The following is a 22,600-nucleotide window of genomic DNA, read 5'->3' on the forward strand; positions in this document are numbered from 1 at the left end:
CCGCCCCCCCCCCCAATACCCCCTTCACAGATGTTTATGGACTGTCTACTTTATTCCAGGTACAGGCATACCTCGGAGATACTGTGGGTTCAGTTCCACACAACCACAATAAAGTGGATATTGCAGTAAATCGAGTCATGATTTTTTGTTTCCCAGTGCTTATAAACGTTGTTTACACTATACCGCAGTATATTAAGTGTGCAATAGCATTATGTCGGAAAAAAGCAATGCACATACCTTAATTAAAAATGCTTCATCGCCAAAAAATGCCAAAACAGCTACAGTAGTGACATCAGTTATCACTGATCACAGATCACCATAACAAATATAATCATCAAAAGGTCTGAAATACTGTGAGATTTACTGAAATGTGAGACAGAGACACCAAGTGAGCAAATGCCGTTAGAAAAATGGCGCCGATAGACTTGCTTCACGCAGGGTTGCCACAAACCTTCAATTTGTGAAAAATGCAGTATCTGCGGAGTACAGTAAAACGAGACGTGTCTGTGCTGTACTCCTCCTGGGATTGTCCTGAGTGAAATGAGACGCAGTCCCTGCCCTCAAGGAGCTTCGTGTCCAGTGCAGTGCTGTCCATCAGAACTCTGTGATAGGGCAGCTCCCGTTCTGAGCCGTCCAGTAGGGTGACCATGGGTCACATGTGGCTTTGATCACTTGTGATGTGGATGGTGCATCTAAAGATCTCAAGTATTATTTGATTTTAATTACTTTAAAGGCGCACTGTCTTGCGGCCACTCAGACCACGCAAGTCTAGTGGGAGAGATGGGCAATTTAATAATTGATAAAATAAGTGAAATGAATTTTTTCACAAATAAATGAAAGAGTGCAACTTTGCTAAGTGCTGGGTAGGAGAGGTGCATGATGCTATGACTGTATCACAGGGAGTGGGGGAAGGCTTGTCTTTGGAGGTGATGATGGAGGTAAAATTTACAGAAAGAGCCGGACCTTAGAGGATGAAAGAGGGGGAGGGGTGGGGAAATTAGTTTTTCATGCATGTGTAAGAACTGTGGCAGAAAGCAAGTTCCGGGAACTTAGTTTTTGAAATGTGTGTGTGTGTGTGTGTGTGTGTGAGAGAGAGAGAGAGAGAGAAAGGGGGGGAGGGGGAGGAGGAGAGGGAGAGGGAGAGAGGGAGATTCTAACAGTTATTCCTTAAGAGAGTTTGCCCCATAAGTATCAACAACGAATTTGCTGGAGAGGAAAGGTTCTGGGGGATGATGCTGGCTTGAACTTTTTCTTTAGATAATTCCTAAAATTAGTGTTCTGACCTGAAGCTGTCAGCTCTGTGATTTCTGTGATTTGGCTGACTCTTTAATGAAGAAATAATGACTTTCCCAGTCTTTTAGGGATGTGCAGTGCTTGAGGACAGCTGTGAAGACGGCTCAGACATTCAGACTGTACTTTGAATTTCTTGTTTCTAAAAGAACAAGCATGTGTCATTACTTGGCCTGGGCCCATCGCTCTCCCTTTGTTATCTTGTGGAAAAGGCATCCTATTTCCAGTTTCAAATTGGCAGCACTCTGGTTTTGTTTTCCTGATTTTATCCTAAAATAACATATGCTAATTGAGCTATTTCTGTGGCTTTCTTTGGAGAATTGATGTTCATTTATTTGTGTTTCTCTTTAAGTAGAGAAGGAATACTACATGTAAACAAGATATAAAAGATGTGTAAGATCCATAGTGGAAACGTGAGAGCAGCATTTATCAGCGCTGCTGGGACCTTTCCTGTTGATCAGTGATCAGTCTTTCCCAAGGCTGGGGGCGGGCGGGGGGCAGGGCCAGGGCTTTTGTGTCCACGTCCAGTGCTCCTTTAAGCACAGCAGTTCTGGACAGACAAAGGGAGCACATCTGGGATTTGAACACATGTCCTCACGTCCCTTTTTTTTTTTTTTTTTTTTTCCCGGTCCGCGGGCCTCTCACCACTGTGGCCTCTCCCGTTGGGGAGCACAGGCTCCGGACGCGCAGGCTCAGCGGCCACGGCTCACGGGCCCGGCCGCTCCGCGGCAGGTGGGATCTTCCCAGACCTGGGCGTGAACCCGTGTCCCCTGCATCGGCAGGCGGACTCTCAACCACTGCGCCACCAGGGAAGCCCCCCTCACGTCTCTTTTGTTAAAAAATTTTATGTTGAAGTATAGTTGACTTACAATGTTGTTAGTTTCTGCTGTGCAGCAAAGTGACTCAGTTATCCATACATATACATATATACATATATTTTTCATGTTCTTTTCCATCATGGTTTATCACAGGATATTGATTATAGTTCCCTGTGCTCTACAGTGTGTCCTCAAGTACCTTAATCCTTCACTTCCTTTGAAGATTTCCAAAGAAAAGAAGGTGCCACTTTTGGGCTCCCATTTCAGGGCTCTGTTGCCAGGGGTCCCTGAGATCCTTCCGCCAAGTGTCACCTGCTTTGGTTTCACTTGTTTCTTTTTTTCTTACCCATCTTTAGAGGGGGAGAAACTCGGTAATGTCCTGAAGCTAAGAGGACCGTCAGATGGTTTAAAAGTCCACTGTAGTTGGCTTCCTGTTTGGCCAGTGACTCAAATGGGGTCACTTTTCAGCAAAGGTGATCATCAGTAACAGGCTCCCAAACAAGATCTCCTGTAGCATGTTGAACACCTTGTCTGCTGTGAAAATGTATGGATTTCACACTTAGCCTTGGAGGTGACAGCTGGACGTTACTGTGAGAAAGTGTGCCTTGTACGCACAGCGTCATGGAACTAGACCTTTGTTCTCTTACCTGGGACAGCAGAAGGAGATCCTACTCTCAGATTTTAGGGCTGCAACTTCACAACACTTTGTCTGTGTGATGCTGCCTCGTTCATAGTATAGGCTTCAAGGCAGAATTTCATTCTTCTTTATGACTGAGTAATACTCCATTGTGTATAGGCACCACATCTTCTTTATCCATTTGTCTGTTGATGGGCACTTGGGTTGCTTCCATGTCTTGGCTGTTGTGAGTAGCGCTGCTTAAGAACATCGGGGTGCATGTATCTTTTTGAATTAGTGTTTTCATGTCTTCTGGATATATACCCAGGAGAGTGGAATTGCTGGATCATATGGTAGCTATATTTTTAGGAACCTTGTACTGTTTTCCATAGTGATTGCACCAATTTACACTCCTACCAACAGTGTATGAGGGTTCCTTTTCTTGTTGAGTTCCTTTAGTGGGGATGTGTTGGTGGTAAGTTTGCTCAGCTTTTGTTCTGAAATGTCTTTATGTCACCAGTTATTTCTAAGAATAGGAAGTTCTGCTGTGTACATAATTCTAGATTAGCAGTTAAATTTTCTTAGATACTTTGAAGATGAATTCATACTGTCTAATGGCTTCCATTGCTGTTGAAGTTAGCTGTTGGTGTAATTATTGTTCCTTTGGATACAATCTCCATTTTTCTCCCCCCCACCCAAGTGTTTATATCCTTTAATTAAAAAAAAATTGATACAATTCACAGACCATAAATTCACCCATTTAAAGTGTACAATTTAGTAACTTTTAGTATATTCAGAGTTGTGCAATCAACCAAAGTCAAAACATTTTTATCATCCCCCAAAGAAACCCCAAACCCATTAGGAGCCATTCACCATTCTCCCCTCCCCTGGTAACTAGAAATCTACTTTCTCTCTCTATGGATTTACCTATTCTGAACATTTCATATAAATGGAATCATACAGTCTGTGGCCTTTTGTGTCTGGCTTCTTCCGCTTAGCATGATGTTTCAGGGGTCATCGATGTTGCAGCCTGTGTCAGCCCCTCATTCCTTTTTGAGGATGAGTAATATTCTGTTGTATAGACAGACTGCTTTTGTTTATCGGTTCGTCAGTAGATGGATCTTTGAATTGTTTCCATTCTGGCTGCTATGATTAATGCTGTTATGAGCATCTGTGTACACGTTTTTGTGTGGACATGTCCCTGTATGGTTTTTTTTTTTTTTAGAACTTTTGAATTTTATTTATTTTTTTATACAGCAGGTTCTTATTAGTTATCTATTTTATACATATTAGTGTATATATATCAATCCCTTGTATGTTTTCAAAAAGACCTTTTTCTTATTTTTCGGTATTCTGCAGGTTTACTGTGTCATTTCTAGGTTTGCGTTTCCTTTTATTGGTCCCGTTGAGCTATTTTGTGCTTTTTGAATTTGAGGATTCACATTTTTCCATTATGAAAAATGTTCAGTCTGTCTCCAGATACCAACTTTCCCCAGTTTACTCTCACCTGCTTCCCTAACTCCTGTTCACCTGTGTAGCTTCTCACTCTTCCAGGCCTCTAATGTTCTTTCACATTCCTCATCTTTCTCCATGTGCCACATTCTAGATAATTTCCACTCCTCTTTTTTCCAATTCACTAACTTTTTCTTTTTCCCTGATTTTCAGTTTGGCTCTTTAAAGAGTGTTTAAATTATCCAATTTGTTTTTTACTTCAAGAGGTGATATTTTGGCAGTTCCCTGGCAGTCCAGTGGTTAGCACTCAGCTCTTTCACTGCCGTGGCCCAGGTTCAGTCCCTGGTCGGGGAACTAAGATCCCCCAAGCCATGTGATGCTGCCAAACAAAACAAAAAACAACCAAAAAACCCCCAAAGAGGTGATATTTGTTCTTAAATTGCCTGCTCAGTTTTTGATAAGCTCATCTTCCTTATTTATTCCTTTGAATTCCTTTTTATTGTTTGCAAGCATATTAACAACTCATTAATAACTTTCTTGGAAAATCAAATATACACTTAGCATGTGACCCAGCCAACTTATTCCTGGATATTGAACCAGGAGAACTGACAGCATATGTCCATACAATGACTTGTACATAGATGTTCAGAGCAGCTTTATTTTTGCAATAACCAGAAACAACCTACGTGTCCATCAGTAGGTGAGTGGAAAAACAAATTGTGTTATATCCACTCACTGGAATACTATTGAGCGATAGAAAGGAGTGAACTATTGATACGCACAATAACTCAGGATGATTCCGAGATAAGTACGCTGAGTGAAAGAAGCCTGACAGAGAAGCGTAGATTAATGTACAATATGTATAATGTACAATGTGTTAACTTCTGGAAAACGCACCCTCATGTCTGGTGCCAGCAGTGGGTGTCTGGCCAGGAGGGTGGCGGTGAGGATGTGCGAGGGTGCACGGGGAACCTGGCAGTAGGTGGATATGTTCACCGTCTCAATTGTGTTGCTTGTTTTAGGAATGTCAGAACTCCTCCAGTTGTACAGTTGAAACATCTGCAGGTTATGATATGCTAATTGTGTCTCTGTAACGATGTTAAAGTGAGAAGCCCTGGTTCTGGGTGAGGGTGCCCGGAATGAGAATGCGTGGAGGAGGGAGAGGCTGCAGACATCCCGGGAGGCCGTTCGTGGGGCGAGAGCGGTGAGGCACAGATCGGGCCCCGCAGGAGGGGTGCTGCTTCCCCCTACTTTAGCAGGAGGGAAGGCCAGGGGGATGGAGGCAGGGCTGTTTCCGTTTGAATGGTATGTGAAGGCCACTGTTTCTACATGAAGTATTTTTTCTTCCTAAGCATATCCCAAAGTTTCTGAATGAATAAACATACCACTTTCTCTGTGGAAACTGGGGATGGATATTGTCTAATTTCTGAGCCAAATGCTTCTACTTCTTTGGTTTTCTTGAGCATATGTTATGATAACCAGATGGGCTCTTTGGCACCCGCGGACTTTATGAATAATTGAAAAAGCATCTTCAAAATATATTCTACCTGGAACACCATACAAACTCCCACTGGGGCCTATTATTCCAGTTTGGTTTATTTCATGTACGTGTGTCACCAGTGAGAAAAGTGTGTATTCAGCCTTCAGCACTTGTGTCTCTTTTGAAGGTGCACAAAAATGGACACACTTCTGGAGTGACCCCCTCACCGGAGACAGATGCTAAGCCATTGTGAGGGGCCTCGTGGTAGGTTTCGTGGGATGGTGCACTGCAGAGCAGCCTGGCTGGGGAGGTTTCATAAGCTCACGTCAGGGCTGGAGCATGTTGTTTGTGCCAGCTTTGCTGGGTCATCACAAATCCGACAGTGCTGACTTCTAGTTCTGGCTGTGCCTCTGATGAACTACTGCGTTACTTACCTTCTCGGGACCTCGGCTTCCTCACCTATAGAACTGATAAAATCGTGCCCGCCTGGCAGGGCGTGACGAGCAGCTACATGACGTGTCCTAAGCGCCCAGTGCTGTGCTGAGCCCGCAGTGAACACGCAGCCTCCAGCCCTTCTTAGTTGCAGTATTTTTATTGCGACTGTGCTTTTTCTTCCCACGACACACATCCCACTTTCAGCTGTCATTTCTACCAGTTGTCACTGTGGCTGTGATGAAGCTGACTTCGAGAGACACGTACTATTTTAGCATATAAAATTGTATTTCTGAATTGCCCACAGAGATGCTCTTAATAGAAAAATTGAGCACTGTAAACAGCAACTGTGAAATTCTCTCTAAAAGCTCACTTTGATTCATGATGATCTACCAGGCTCGTCCCATTCTTAAATACCCTCTGTCCTCCTAAATCCACTCAACTCTGCGGTCTTCCTACGAGGCTGCCTTCGTCTGTTTGTAACTTTTTTGGTCTTGTCTTCCTATTACTTGTCATCCCAATCTGTTCTCTGTTCTATTTGTGGCAGCCTGTGTTGGCAGGAAAATTGGCCGAAATGGTTGAACAGAATTTGCTGCCCTCCAACCGCCCAGCTGGGAGCGGCCCCTTCCCTGCTCGCTCCACTGGCTCCGTCCAGCCTCTTGCCACCCTGTGCGGCGAACTCCTCCTCTCCAGCCCTGTCCTTATGCGGCTTCCGGCCTTCCCAAGGCTGGCTTCTCCCTCCCATCCCTTGTCTCCCATGGGGACAGAGCTGCTGATCTTCTGTCCCCATTTATAATTTATACATAGCTTGTCTTTTCCATTCTCAATTGGATTAGGGGGCAGAATTCTTTAATCTATAAAGAAGCCAGAGAGTAGCTGTTTTAATATATATTTTTTTTCCTGAGCTTGAAGATTACAGGTTTCTGAGGTTTCTTTGAGGCTTTGAAGTCGTTGTCAGAAAAGGAGGCAAATTTCAGATGTAATTTTTAGCCTTTTTGGCTAAGTGCCCACATCCTAGATCCCTCCAGTTCCAAGACACTGCAGATTTGTACTTTTCACTGATTCACTTGAGCTGGTCCCCATTTTAGAGTCAAGAAAACTGAGCTCACAGGGTTGTGTGACTCACTCACTCTTGCAGTGTGGTGGGAGGATGGCTGCAGGAAGGCCCAAACCTGTATCTTGAGAACATATAATTCAAAGGAAGATCCACCCCACCTGCTCCGCCCTTCGTAGATCAAATCTCAGAAAGACTCAACTGAGACCCTTCTGGGGTCTCATGTTCGTCCTGTGGATTAACCACTGTTGATGGGACATTTCCATCTCTCACCACAGCTGGATTAGAGCCACCCCTGATCCCGCCAGGACAACCTGGGGTGGGGCAGGAGCTGTTCCGCAAGGAAGGAGGACAGACCAAGCCGCTGCTCAGGACATTTCCCACTACAGCCCAGAGCCTATGGACCCCTGCAGAAAGGAGGCCTTGAGCACTGTTAGAAGTGTAAAACAGGATCAGTATTTCCAAGGCAGAAAAGGACCTCAGGCCTTTGGGAGCTAGCAGCGTTTGCGTAATATGCTAATGATGGAAACTTTCTCTGGGGAAGAGTGGCATTTAAAATCCTTAGGGCACCTGCCTTAACTCAGCAGGGGTGACCTTGGGGCTCACTGACAGGCTCCACGTGACCTAGTTTCTAGCTGAAGAGTGTGGAGTTTGTGTTTTGCAAATGTCTGTGTTCATAATACTAGTTCCCTCACAGCAGGTACTGTGGTGTAGTGGAGAGGTTTTACAGATTATTCCCATGATGCTGGGAGAATGAGAAAAGGGAGAGAAAAACCCATTCAAATCTCACGGCTTTGGACTGACTTTCGCAAATGGGTCTTTGCCCAGAGACACATGATGAAATTTCAGTTAACCATGAATTGAGTTGATTATTGAATGTGACTTTGGGACGATGGAATTTTCGTTGACCGTGGCGTGTAAACTACCAAATTTGACCCTGTGATTTATTCATTTACTTAACGTTTACTGTGGGTTTATGATTTGCTAGAGCCTGTGCCAGCTACTGTGGGGGGTGTATGAGGGTGACATTGATAAGAATTCTGCCCTCAATGAGTTTATAGTCACGTAAGGAATCTGGGACATGCATATAGGTTGCTATAATAACAATAGCTGTTTTTGCCGAATGTTTGCCAGGTACCAGGTCTTGTGACAAACACTTTATATGCCCTGACCCGTCTGAGTCCCCACCACGGCCCTGCCTCGCAGCCTGTCTTCCTGGATACGGGGCCAGCTGTAGTGATTGCGGGTCTCAGTGTAGACGAGGTGCCCGGACTCGGAGGAAGGAGTATTTCCAGGCAGGGCGGCTGCATGGTGAAGAATTGGGGATATTAGGATCCACAAAGGTGGTTGTCAGAGGTGCACAAAGGTGAGAAGACACAGGACAGAGTAGGGGCGACAGGGAATGTGTTTTGGCAGGAGAATTGCCTGAATCCGGTTGCAGGTACTGACCTGATTCACACAGGTGGGCACCGGTCCCTGGGCGGCCGCTTTATTTCCAGTCTATCCTTCACTTAGTGTGTCGTCCTTTCGGGTCCCACCCAAAGCCTCTAGCTAGGGCTTACCATCCACTTCTTTTAGGGGACACAGAATGTCACTGATTTCCCACCTGAGTGTGAAAGGCTCTGCTCAGATTCTCAGCCTCTTGGTCAGTTCTTCAGGGAGCTGCAGGCACCTCTGGGGAAGTTTAATGCCAGGCCTGTGTCCCTCTATCGCCGCCTTCTGCCGGATCGTGGTCCTGGAGTTCTTCCTGCGTTGTTAGCCCTCCGGTGCCTTGTCTGCGTTCTCGAGTTGTTCTCAGCGGCTGGGTTGGTCTGAGTTGTCTACCTGCTGTTATCAGAAGTAGGAGCTCCTGAAGTGCATTCGGTAACTATTCAGTGTGAGCTGCTCATGGGGCTATTGGGGGTTTGTACTCACCTGCTTGCCTGTTCGATGATGCGTGGGCACCTGGTTTACTTGTAACTGAGTTTTGGTGTTGCTCTCTGCTGCTCGGTTGACTTGCTGTTGGGATTCTGAGGGATGCATAAACTGTCCTCTAGCCACCATCTGGAATTGTATATTGGGTTTGCATTTTCTCTGCTTTATGCAAGTCATTTAAAAATTAGCTTTTGGGACTTCCCTGGTGGTGCAGTAGATAAGAATCTGCCTGCCAGTGCGGGAGATACGGGTTCGAGCCCTGGTCCGGGAAGATCCCACGTGCCGTGGAGCAGCTAAGCCCGTGTGCCACAACTACTGAGCCTGCGCTCTAGAGCCCACGTGCCACAACTACTGAAGCCCGTACGCCTAGAACACATGCTCCGCAACAAGAGAAGCCACCGCGCTGAGAAGCCTGCGCACCGCAATGAAGACTAGCCCCCGCTCGAGGCAACTAGAGAAATCCCACGCGCAGCAACGAAGACCCAACACAGCCAAAAATAAATAAACAAACAAACAAACAAATAAAATTAACTTTTCATGGCGATGTTCCTAACAAATCTTTCTTCATAATTGCTGGGCACCTCCATCTAATTTAGAAGTGGTTCTAGTTGATAATTGAGTCAGTTTCTTTCGGGGTGCAGAAGATACGTACTCACACTGTAGTCAGCAGTTTTTACGGTCTGAAAATGCATTTTTCTTCAACCTCATGCAGCCATTGTGCTGTGCAAAGGGCCCTTGAGTAACAGGAGGCGTCCTGGGAGGGGCGTGACCTGGTTTACATTTCTGTGGATGGAAACGAGCCAGAGCGGCATGTGGTGGTGGTGGTGGGGCAGCCAGGAGGCCTTGTTCTTAGTCCTGGAGGGGCTGATGGCGACCAGACCAGGCTGGTGGCCTTGAAAGCCATTTCTGGAAATACTCTGAGAGCTAACAAGAGTTCCTTTTGGATTGGATGTGGGGTGTGAGATAGAGGACTTAAGCAGCAGTCCTGGATTAGACTGACAGGCGAGATCACCAAGTAAGAAAAAGAACAGGTGTCAGTGAGCGCTCTACAGAGGTTTACATATGGTCCTGTGACACAGTAGTGGCCTCCTGAAATTGGAAGAGGAATGGGCTTTTAGACTAAGTTCAAGTGGCACGGTGAAGCCACCGCGTGAACGGAGGCTGAGGGAGCAGCTTGTACAAAGGCTGGAAGGTAAAGGCGGCTTGGCGCTGTCTGAGCACAGGAAGCTGGGGGCGGGTGCAGGTGACGTGGTGCTGCGCCTGTGCCTCCTGACAGATGGTAGGCACCTGGCGTTTTTCAGAAGTGGTACGTCCTCGACTTTGACCTGTGGTAGGTGTGATTCTACGTTCCCGGGAGAGTCACCGGGCGGTTGTAGTTAACACGAGGTAGAGTCGTGAGCACACACGGGAGCATTACTCCAGATATTAGCGATTTTCGAATAAAATCTCCTACATTAAAAAAAAAAAATCCGGTTAACTTCTCACTTACAATTTTATTCTCATCTTTCAGACAGCATCAGTGTGAGTGGCTTTCCGCTGTACAGCCCCTTCCGCCAGGTCGTGAGGCCCCGGGTGGAGAGCAAGCCCGTGAACCCAGCTGAGGGCAGCCGGCCTGGGGACCTGGGTCACGTGAAGGTGAGTCGGCCCCCACGGGGCAGCCCGCCAGGGGGCTTGGCGCTCTGCGTTTCTGCCGCACCTTTCGGAGGCAAAGTTCTGAGTATTTTTCAGAAAGGAAAGGAAGTGTGTATTTGATAACAGATCTGTGTTTGTGGAAAGCTGGTTTCTCAGTATTTCTCCTCCTGTGTGAGGCTCGGGAAGCAGTTACTCTGAAGCTCGAGCGCCTCGGGTGGTGGTGGACTCTTCATTCCCTGAAGTTTCGGGAATTTGTGGGTTGAATCTAGGACTGTACTGATGAAAGCAGAATGTCGCCTGCTTTTTTCTTGTTCATTTAAAAAAATTTATCTATCGCATCATTATTCTCAGTTCAGGTGTTTATCCCGTAAACTTTTCTTAATCCTTAGGCGACTCCTTCCACTTGTTGGTTTTTTTTTTTTTTTTTTTTTTTTTTTTGCGATATGTGGGCCTCTCACTGTCGTGGCCTTTCCCGTTGCCGGATGTGCAAGCTCAGCGCCCATGGCTCACGGCCCCAGCCGCTCCGCGGCACGCGGGATCCTCCCGGACCGGGGCACGAACCCGTATCCCCTGCATCGGCAGGCGGACTCTCAACCACTGCGCCACCAGGGAGGCCCTCACTTGTTGGTTTTTGAGCACCAGGGCAGCCGGAATGAATATACAAGTGACGAGTGAGTGTTGGTGCACAGGTGCCTTGGGCCTGGAGCCTGAGCAGAGATGAGCTGTCTCCTCAGAGCACGAGGGCAGTCGGGGCAGAGCTCTCGGTGGTCAGCGACTTGTCAGCACCTGGAAAGCTTGGCTGGGACGCGCCTGCCCAGGGAGCGTGTGTAGAGCGAGGGGACGAGAGGTCTCAGCAGCTGTGACTGGGGAGCAGGCAGCAAAGTCGCCAAGAATGACTTAAATAGGCATGTGTTCGGGCCCGGCCTTTTAGGGCACTGCTTACATTCTTGGCGTTTAACAGGGTCACTGACTGATTAGACCCATCAGAAGAGCTTGGCCAAACTGGCTGTGAGTCAGTGGGACAACAAATTGTGAGCCATTGGGGCTGCGCTTGACGAAAACAAGATGACGGTGGAAGCACCTGGGCGCCATCGGCCGTGAGGCGGTGGCGGAGGGAACGCGCCAACCTGGGTTGATACAGGTCGCGTCGGTGGGCTGAAGTGCTGAGGAGCTGGGTTTCGGGGGAGAGTCTTCTCCATTCAGGGCCCTGCGGGAAAGAGGAAGGTGGCGTATCTGGGAGTCTCTGTCACTCAGATACAGAAGCTTGATGGCTGTGCGTCAGAGCTGTAGTGTTGGCCAAGGGCCCTGGGATGTGGAAGGGGGGTCCCACCCAGAGGGAGCAAAGGCGTAGAGGTTCCTCAAGCATAGATGCTGTCGGGGTGATTGTTGGCAGGGAGCCACGGAGGAGAAGCTGGGAAAGGGACGTCCTCCCCGGCCCCGGATGGCACTTCCTTGCCACCTCAGGTGTTCCTCCTCCTGGGTCAGGCCCCTCAGCATCGTTACCTTTGCCTTGTGGCCTCCCCCTCTCCGTCTGCTGTTGGTGGCAGCTGTGGCACGATTTTATTTTTATTTATGTATTTAATTTATTTAGTTTTGGCTGGGTTGGGGCTTCCTTGCTGCGCACGGGCTTTCTCTAGTTGCGGTGAGCGGGGGCTACTCTTTGTCACGGTGCGCCGGCTTCTCACTGTGGTGGCTTCTCTTGTTGCGGAGCACGGGCTCTAGGCGCGTGGGCTCAGTAGTTGTGGCTCGCGGGCTCTAGGCGCGTTGGCTCAGTAGTTGTAGCACGTGGGCTCAGTAGTTGCGGCTCGTGGGCTCTAGAGTGCAGGCTCAGTAGTTGTGGCGCATGGGCTTAGTTGCTCCGTGGCACGTGGGATCTTCCCAGACCAGGCCTTGAACCCGTGTCCCGTGCATTGACAGGTGGATTCTTTACCACTGTGCCACCAGGGAAGCCCACGATTCTCTTTTATCCACATCCACACACACCAGTCTCCTTTTAGAGCTGTCAGGAATGCTGTTGGGTGGGTGTGCTGACCTCGTGGGAGCCTTTGTGCCGAGAGGGAGTCACCCAGTTTGTCTGAGGTCTGTTGGCGAGGGGTGCAGTGAGTCCAAACCTGTGAGATGTCGCAACTCTCCCTGGTCGTCCAGATGCGTCCTCGTAGTTCAGTTGAACTTGTGAGGTTCGGCACGGGAGTGGCGTCTGTGAGCGGCTCTTGTGCTTCTGGTGCTGTCATGTGGGAGCCTCCTGGCACTGCTGAGCCTATTACATCAGCCTTCTCCCCAGAGCAGGATCGGCTTTAATTGGGAATGTGCTAAACCTGTAAACCTCGCCGAGGAATGGTGTAGTCATGGAAACAAGTAATTCAGTGGAAGTGGCTTCTGGGGAGCCCCTCAAGAAGTGGGAAAAGATAACATGTGTTTCTTCGGATTTCCCAGAAAGATTCCTTCCCCCGTTTGGTTCGCGGCATGTCTGTCCACATTTATTCCCGGCTTTTCTGCACACCCTGAAGAATCTTCTAGGATTGAAAACAGATTGTGTGAAGTGGGTGCACATTAGACATAATATTCCTGTAAGTTAGACTCTGCAGTAGGGCCTCTCTGATCCTCGGTTTCTCCATCCGTAAAATGGAGTAATCACGCTCCCTTCATGGGGTTGTTGGGAGGCTTAAATAATAGGAGAGCTGGGCAGGGAGGAGAAACAAAGCAGATCAAATGAAGAACTGGTAATGGACTGGGACTTGATTCCTGTATTTTGAGAGAGAAATGAGACTTGGTGAGTGAGCCCCGCTGGCTGTTACGGGGGAGCAGCCCCGGCTAGGCTGGGCACTGGGTGGCCGACCTGGAGTCTCTCGACCAGTTTCTTGGTGCTGCTGACCCAGCTCCCCAGTGACAGCAAGGCTCGGCTCTGCCTTCTGAGTTAATACCGTGTGCACGAAATGTGGCCGCGTGCCTGGAACGCGGCAGGGCTGCATAGAGAGCCTGCCCGGGAGGGGCTTAGCTCGGGAACCGCCTGTCCTGGGCTGGGGCTGCAGAAATGGGGACGCATGGATGGACGGGAGGCCTCTCGCCTGTTGGCTGTGCTGTGTCCCGCTTGAGGCTCCCTGCAGCTTTGCCTGATGGAGGCATCCAATTTACAGCCTCCAGGGCCAGACTACCCAGAAAGATGGGAGCTGTATGGGACCCTGTCCTACTCGGGCCTGGAGCGTAAAGCACTCAGAGAGGCTGGAGGGCCTGCCCCACAGCCAGAGCTAAATCCAGCCGAGGCCCCCGCCGTGTCCAGCTGCTAAATACACCCCAGTTTCCCTCCATCGACAGCAGTGCTCTGTAGACGCATCACAGCCACTGTTAGCCTGCCGAGAAGCACTTGGAAATCCCAACAAAACCAAAGTTCACCGGGAGGCGGGGCAGCCGGGCCTGCCCTTGGGCTCTGTGCACATGTGGTTCTGGGGAGCTTGCTGGTATGTGCCCACCCTTGTCAACAACACCTTGTCTTTAAAAACATCAGGGAACAGGCCCAATAGCCTCGGCCATCAGGGTAACAGCTCCGTCCACGGGCACCTCCTGTGGGAACCAGTGTCATGCCGGCCGCTTTCCGGATGGTGGGGGTTTGAGCTGAGGCTGTAGGTGCTCCTGCCTCTGCATGTCCTGCCGTCTCCCTGCTGCTCTGACACCTACACAGTCCATCCAGGGGCCTCAACCACTCACTTAGAACACCCGAGCCCCAGTTTGATCACCTGCAAGTTGGGGAGAAAGTCCTTTCTCACAGGTTGTTAGTGAAGATCTATTGAAATAATACTTGGGCAGGTGTTTTATTAAAAACAATACACAAGCTGGGGAGGAGGAACAGAACTGGGGGTTGCCTGAACGGATGAGTTGCAGGGTGTGGTGAAGGCGTCCCCTGGCTACAGAGCAGGCAGGGGCCAGGTCTCGTCTCGTCCAGGCGGTGTTGCCCACCCAGCCTGGACCCTGCCTGCCTGTCCCAGATGCGCCACATGGCTGCCTGAGTCCTGTCGCGTGGCCGTGCCGGGGTTGTCTTCCCTGTCCCGCATGCCTGTTGCGTCAAAATAATAGATGATGACTGTGTCCACTAATACATGCACATATGAAAAAACTCAGAGGAATCTTCAAAATTAAGTAGTCAATCTTAAATCCAACAAGACTTTTCTAAGTAGATGTTCAGATTGTCTGTGAATAGAACGATTTGCTTCTTCCTTCCCAAGCAGGCTAACTTATTCCTTCCCCTGCTTCATTGTACTATAGCCTTGTTCATGATTGTAGAGATAAACCGTTCAGTCTTTCGTTATTAAGTGTGATGGTAGCTGTAGAGTTTTTATACCTGCCCTTTATCATATTAAGGAAGTGCCCTACAACCATTAAAAAAAAAAAGTTATAGCAAATAAGCCAACGAAGGAGGTAGAAGTTGAAGCATAAATAATATTCAGTTAGTCCAAAAGGAGGAATAAAGGGAGGACAAAGGAAACAAAGGAAGATGGGACAGATAGAAGACATAGCAAGATGATGGGTGATAGGCTTAACCGTATCAGTAATCAGATCGAAAGCAAGTAGTCTAAATACTCTAATTGCGGGTAGAGAAGGTCAGATTGGGTAAAAAAAAAAAGCAAGACCCAACTCTAGCTACCTCCAAGTAATGAATTTTAAATATAAAGACAAAAATAGGTTGAAACTAAATGGATGGAGGAAGGTATACCATGCTTACACTAATGAAAAATCTGTGGAGTGGCCTTATGGAGAACAGAGAAAAGTAAACTTCAGAGCAGAGAATATTACCAAGGATAAAAAGGTCTTTTCATAATGGTGAAGGGCTCAATTTCTCAAGAAAATGTAAGCCACAAATATTTATGTACCTAATAAGAGCTTCAAGGTACATGAAGCAAAAACTGATAGAATGGCAAGAAGACATAAATAAATTGAGAGAGTTCCATATCCTGCAGTAATTGTTGGAAAAAGTAGACAGAAATGAGTAGAGATAGTAATGTTCAGATCTTCTCTGTCAATCAATTTGACATAATCAACATTTATAGAACACTCCGCTCAACAACAGTCAGGTACAGAGTACATGTGCTTTTCAGGTGCGCATAGAACAATTACCAAAGTAGACCATATTGGGGCTGTGACGGTTAGATTTTGTGTGTCAACGGGGCTAGGCTGTGGTGCCCAGTTGTTTGGTCAAACACGAGTTTAGATATTGCTGTAAAGTGATTTTGGAGATGTGATTAACATTTACCACCAGTTAAGTTAAGGAGGTTATTCTTCATAATATGGGTAGGCCTCATCCAACCAGCTGAAGGCCTTTGAGCAAAAATTGAGAATTTTGAGGGGAGAAATTTCCAAAATCCCTTTCTTCAAAAATGGAGAAGGAATTCTGCCTCAAGGCTGTGACGTAACTCCTGACTGAGTTTCCAGCCCATCAGCCTGCCCTACGAATCTCAAACTTGCCAGCCACCACAATCACACTGGCCAGTTCCTTAAACTAAATCTCTTTGTACATGTGTGCACACAAATATTGCCAACACACGTGCCCTATTGGTTTGTGGTTCTGTTTCTCTGGAGAGCCCTGACTGATACAGAGGGCCACAAAACAAATCTCAAATTTAAAAGGATTCTCATTTTATAAAGTATATTCTGACAGGAATAAAATTAAATTAGAAACCAATAACAAAAATCTTTGAAAAACCCTCAGACATTTGGAAACAAAATGACACTTATAATTAACGCATGGGTCAAAGAAGAAATAAAAAATTAGAAAGGATTTTGAAATGAGTGAAAATGAAAGCACAATATATCATTTGTGGGATGCCACTAAAGCAGTAGTTTGGGGAAATTTATAATACTTAATGCCTATGTCAGAATAGAAGAATAGCCTTCAATCAATAAACCTCAGCTGCAACTTGAAGAAAGTAGAAAAAAAGGTGGAAGTTAAACCTAGAGTAGAAAAGGAAATGGTACAGACCAGAACAGAAATCAGTGAAACTGGAAACAAAAAAACCCGATACTGACAAACCAAAAGCTTATTCTTTGAGAAAAGTCAGTGAAGTCTACCAACTTCTAGTCAGATGGATCATAGAGAAAAGACATAAATTAAAAATATTAGGAATGGAAAAGGTGGCATCACTACAGGTTCTACACATATTAAATGCATAACGGATATATCGTGAACAACTTTATGCCAATAAATTTGAAAACTGAGGTGAAGTGGACAAATTCCTTTTTTAAAAATTTTTTATTGAAGTCTAGTTGACTTACAATGTTGTGTTAATTTCTGCTGTGCAGCAAAGTGACTGGGTTTTACATACGTATTTTTTCATGTTCTTTTCAGTTATGGTTTATCACAGAATATTGACTGATTCCCTGTGCTCTACAGTAGAACTTTGCTCATCCATCCTATATGTAATGGTTTGCATCTGCTAATCCCACACTCCCGGTCCTTTCTCCCCATCCTCATCCCCTTGGCAACCACAGGTCTGTTCTCTATATCTGTGAGTCTGTTTTTGTTTTGTAGGTATGTTTATTTGTGTCATATTTTAGATTCCACATATAAGTGATATCATGGTATTTGTCTTTCTCTTTCTGACTTACTGAGCTTAACATGATAATCTCTAGGTCCCTCCATGTTGCTGCAAATGGCATTATTTCATTCTTTTTAATGGCGACAAATTCACTGAAAGACTCAAAGTATTAAAGCTTACTCATAGAAGGGAGTAGATAATCTGAATAGCCTTATATCCATTAAGGAAATGGAATTTTTTGTTGAAACCATCCCATAGAGAAAATCCAGGCCCAGGTGGCTTACCCATGCAGCTTACCAAACATAAAGGGAGGAATAATACAAATTTTATGTAAGCTCTTCTTGCAGGAAACTTGAGAAAGAAGGAATACTGCTAATTCGTTCTATGAGGTCAGCATTACCCTGATACCAAAACCAGACAAAGATTATGAAAACAAAAACAAAGACTCCTGAACATAGATAGGAAAACTTTAAGGGAATTTTTTTTTTACCATAATATTGGCTGAGTGGCATTTATCTGAGGAATACAAGGTTGGTTTAACATTAGAAAACCAGCAGATGTAATTCTTCATATCAACAAACTAAAAAAAGAAAATGATATAAGCATCTCAGTAGACGGAGAAAAAAGCCTCTGACAAAGTACAGTATCTATTTCTAATAAAAGCTCAGCAGACTTAGAAATAGAAGGGAACTTCTCAACCTGATGAAGTGGACCCGCTAAACTGCTACAGCCCCCTTTGAACTTAACGGTGAGAAACACGTTGTGCTTTCCCTAAGGGCAGCCACACCGGGCCACGCACCCCGGCTCCCCAGGTGTACCCTCTCACTGTACTCTTCATTGGCGCTGGCTCTTCGCTTTGATTGGAGGTTCTCTCTCAGTTCCTTTGATTCCTGGCATGTTCTCCGGTCCTCCTCCAGGGCCACGCCCTGATGTTACCTTGTCTGCCAAGCTGTCACTGGTGGCCCTGTGCTCATGTCCCCGAGTTCTCCATAGCTGTGAGCTCCTCATGGCCGTGGCCTGGTCCGTGCCTCCTGGCACAGTGCTCGGCCTTTGGGAAATCTTTCTGGACCCAGATATTCCAGAGAGCTAGGTCAAATATTCCCTTTCCACAGGAATTCTCCTTTCTCTAAAGAGGTTCTCTCCATCAGTGAGGCAAAGCAGGGCAGTGGAGTAAGTTTCTTCTCACTCAGAGTAAAGTCTAGTTTTGAGATTCTTCAGAAGCCCAGCAACATTCAGATGACGTCTTATGCCCTGTTAAATATTTTATTTTACTTTAACCTTTACAGTAAAGAACCGTAGGATGTTCATGAAGTTCTTACATGCTTTTACGTTTTAATAATTGTATTTATAAATGGACTGACTGGAAGAATCTGCTAAGAAAACTTAACAGTAAATGTATTTGAGTTAAAAACAGAAAAACCTATGTCATGGAATAGCATATTTTCTTAATCAAGCTGTGTTATTAGGGGAAAATGGTTTCATGAGCCTTTTGGTGCCTCGAGGCAGCATAGTGAAGGTTCTCATTAGCTTGGAGGAGAAAATGTATTAGACCGTTTGTTCAATGATCATTCACACGCTCAAGGATGGCAAGCAGGTGGGCGGCCCAGGCTGGAGACTGTGCTGGCCAGAGAGGCTTGGAACGTGGCAGCAGAGAGATCGAACTTTTTAAACAGTATTTACAGGTTACGTTGCTCATGACTGCAACTTCCCAGCATTTGGGTGGGAGTTACTGAGCAGCTCAGAAAGATTAAGCAACATGCCCAAGGTCAAGCAGTTTCAAAGTGGAAGCTAAAATTCAAACCCAGTTATGGCTAAATCCGAAGCTTGTATTGTTTCCACAGTGTCGTGCTTCCCCTCTATATGTACTTTATAAGTTTCCAAACTTATTATGGAATACGAAACATCCTCTATTGATCCAAGCCGCATTTATAGAGCAGCGAATACAAGCTTTTCGCCTATCTGACCCTCAGTTTTCAATCTGTGAAATGTAGATCATAAGCCTTCCTCCTGGGCTATTGTAAGGAGGAAAGCACCTGCTATTAGCCCTGGTAGATAAGAAAAGCTTACAAAATGGCAAATCCAATTCAGTTCCAAATTATTTCTAATCTGTCCCAGTAATAGTTACAGAGACAGTTTAAACTCTGCAAAGTTTAAAGGCATCAAAAGAATCCTTTAATCTGCTCAGCAATTTCAAAACTTAGTAAGAAATGTAGCAGTCAGAGAAGTGGAGAGTCCACTGCATGTGGAATTCTAAACAGGTATCAGGGAGAGGGGCCAGAAGAATGCTCCTTGAGGTTCCATGACACGGTGAAGGCTTTTGTCCACCATGATGGTCACTGTTTACCTGAACCCCTGTAACATTTCATCCACTCCACCCATTCGACAAGCCCCTGGTGAGTAACTAACTGTTCAGTGCCCAGTTCTGGGAGCTGGGGCTGTAACAGAGAGCAGGACGACGTCCTGGAGCTCACCTTCTGGCAGAGGAGACGAACAGTAAGCACACACATGTCAACTGGTGAGAGGTGCTGTGCGGGAAGGTCAAGGAAGGAAGAGGATGGGGCCTGCTTGCCCCGTCGGCAGAGGCCTTTCTGCAGAGGCACCATGGCCGTCTGAGATGCATGTGCACACACACAGTCTGTGTCAGATGGTTTCCTGTATTGAGGTAGGGCATGACTTAGAACATCACCACAGCTGCCATAGCTATTATATAAGCCAGTTTTTTTTCCCAGCAGAGTGTGAGCTGGTCCAAGCTAAGGATGATACCTTACTAATCTTTGCCTTTTCAGCACTTGGTACCAGGGCAGGCACATCACAGGCTCCCGGTAAGTGTTGAATACTGAACAAGAAAGAAAAGGAAATGGCTTCTAAAGCGTTGCTATGCGCTCTCATTCCTTTCCTGTTAATCATATGCTCCGTTTGATCATAGCAGGACCTTAACACGTTGGTTGGTACACGGTAGCATGCGTCCGAATCACCTGGGGGCTTGTTAAAACAGAGCGCTGGGCCCCATCCTCGATCTCTAATTCGGCAGGTCTGGGTCGGGGCTGAGAGTGCATTTCTAACAGGTTTCCAGCTGCTGCAGCTGGCTGTGGGCACCATGCTTTGAGGACCACTGCCTTAAGGTAGGAAGTGTTTTCGATTTGTTGAACGTTCTCTACTGTCTGGAGGACTGCACTGTAAGCGGTTCTGGACCTTCCTGCTGTGCCTCATGACCTGTGATGTAACTCTTAGGTTAGCACATGGGAAGCTCTCTCAGTAGCTCAGTTTGAGGTACCTCAGTGACTGATTTATAGCACCTGGATTCCTGGGAAGGCATTTTCATAAACATTTCTGGTAAAATCTTAACATAAACATACAGTTAAAATTAAATCGGGGCATTCAAATGCTTATCTGGGGGAAAGTCAAGAAACACCTGTCTAGGAGCCCATAAACCCGCCAGCCCTGCTGCAGCCCAGGGCCCTTCCACGGGATGAGCCTCATGGTGGCACCGTGTGGGGTTCACAGAAGCCCTCAAACCTTTGAGCACCCTGGCCCGTCATGAGAGTGCCTGTTGGTTCACCAGCAGGACTCACGGATTCCCAGGCAGACAGCAGAGGAAAATGGGTACTTTCATTGCACTCTTGCCAAACAGGAAAATTGAGTTAGATCAGCTTTTCAGAATGACTGACAGAAAGCCAATATGTTCACTTTGGGTAAGGAAATGGAAATTTCACACCACAGACATACGGGGTCCAAGAGTCGTTTTACAAAATGTCCTGCCATACAGATTTAGGTGATCTCCTTAGTTCCTAAAAAGCCCAAAACTGTTTAAATAGTGGCCACATTAAACAAAAGAATCCTGCCCCCTCTCCCAAGCCGGAAACATCTACACTATTGAAACAATCAAAATGGGGGAAACAATTCCTTGTCATCAAACAGCCATGGATAAACCTCAGCGTTGTCTCAGTGGGTGGGTTACTTCACTTCATCTGTGAACGAGAGATCATCCTTAGTCCTCAGGGGAGTTCTGAGGGTGAAGCAGGTCACAGAACCCCAGTGAGGAGACCCCCAGCTCCCTCTGCCCTCCGGTTGCCACATCCCGCTGTCACCTCTACATCGCTTGCATGGCGTTGTCGGCAGCAGGCTTGTCTGTCACCCCATGTGACCCCAAGCTCGACGAAGGCAGAAAATGCTCACGTTTCCTTATCCACTCTCTACGGGATATGTAGCGCATGCTGGGTGCCCAGTCGATGACCGTTAGACTGGGAGAACCACAGAAAGCTGTGGAGGAGGCAGGCAGAAGGAGGAGCCTTCTTTTTCTTTATTTTTGTAACATCTATATTGGAGTATAATTGCTTTACAGTGGTGTGTTAGTTTCTGCTGTATAGCAAAGTGAATCAGCTATACATATACATACATCCTCATATCCCCTCCCTCTTGCATCTCCCTCCCACCCTCCCTATCCCACCCCTCTAGGTGGTCACAAAGCACCGAGCTGGTCTCCCTGTGCTATGCGGCTGCTTCCCACTAGCTATCTGTTTTACATTTGGTCATATATATAAGTCCATGCCACTCTCTCACTTCGTCCCAGCTTGCCCTTCCCCCTCCCCGTGTCCTCAAGTCCATTCTCTACGTCTGCATCTTTATTCCTGTCCTGCCCCTACGTTCTTCAGAACCTTTTTTTTTAGATTTCATATATGTGTGTTAGCATACGGTATTTGTTTTCCACCTTCTGACTTAATTCACTCTGTATGACAGTCTCTAGGTCCATCCACCTCACTACAGATAACTCAGTTTCGTTTCTTTTCTTTCTTTCTTATTTTTTTTTCTTTTGCGGTACGCAGGCCTCTCACTGCTGTGGCCTCTCCCGTTGCGGAGCACAGGCTCCGGACACGCAGGCCCAGCAGCCATGGCTCACGGGCCCAGCTGCTCCGTGGCACGTGGGATCTTCCCGGACCGGGGCATGAACCCGTGTCCCCTGCATCAGCAGGCAGACTTTCAACCACTGCACCACGAGGGAAGCCCAATTTCGTTTCTTTTTATGGCTGAGTAATATCCCATTATATATATGTGCCCCATCTTCTTTATCCATTCATCTGTCGATGGACACTTGGGTTGTTTCCATATCCTGGCTATTGTAAACAGAGCTGCAGTGAACATTGTGGTACATGTCTCTTTTTGAATTATGGTTTTCTCAGGGTATATGCCCAGTAGTAGGATTGCTAGGTCATATGGTAGTTCTATTTTTAGCTTTTAAGGAACCTCCATACTGTTCTCCATAGTGGCTGTATCCATTTACATTCCCAACAACAGTCCAAGACGGTTCCCTTTTCTCCACACCCTCTGCAACATTTATTGTTTGTAGATTTTTTTTTTTTTTTTTTTTTTTTTTTTTTTTTTTTTTTGTCG

At 46.6% G+C, this 22,600-nt stretch overlaps 1 protein-coding gene across 1 annotated transcript in view; it reads left to right on the forward strand.

Annotated features, from left to right (window-relative positions):
• TRAPPC9 (trafficking protein particle complex subunit 9) overlaps positions 1 to 22,600 on the forward strand; it is a 521,576-nt gene that overhangs the window by 168,874 nt on the left and 330,102 nt on the right. The window contains exon 17 of the mRNA XM_007464593.1: positions 10,567 to 10,691. Coding sequence (XP_007464655.1) covers positions 10,567 to 10,691 — 125 coding nt within the window. The remainder of the gene's footprint in view (positions 1 to 10,566; positions 10,692 to 22,600) is intronic.

The sequence above is a fragment of the Lipotes vexillifer genome, unplaced genomic scaffold, assembly GCF_000442215.2.
Source record: "Lipotes vexillifer unplaced genomic scaffold, Lipotes_vexillifer_v1.1 scaffold394, whole genome shotgun sequence".
Taxonomy (NCBI): domain Eukaryota; kingdom Metazoa; phylum Chordata; class Mammalia; order Artiodactyla; family Lipotidae; genus Lipotes; species Lipotes vexillifer.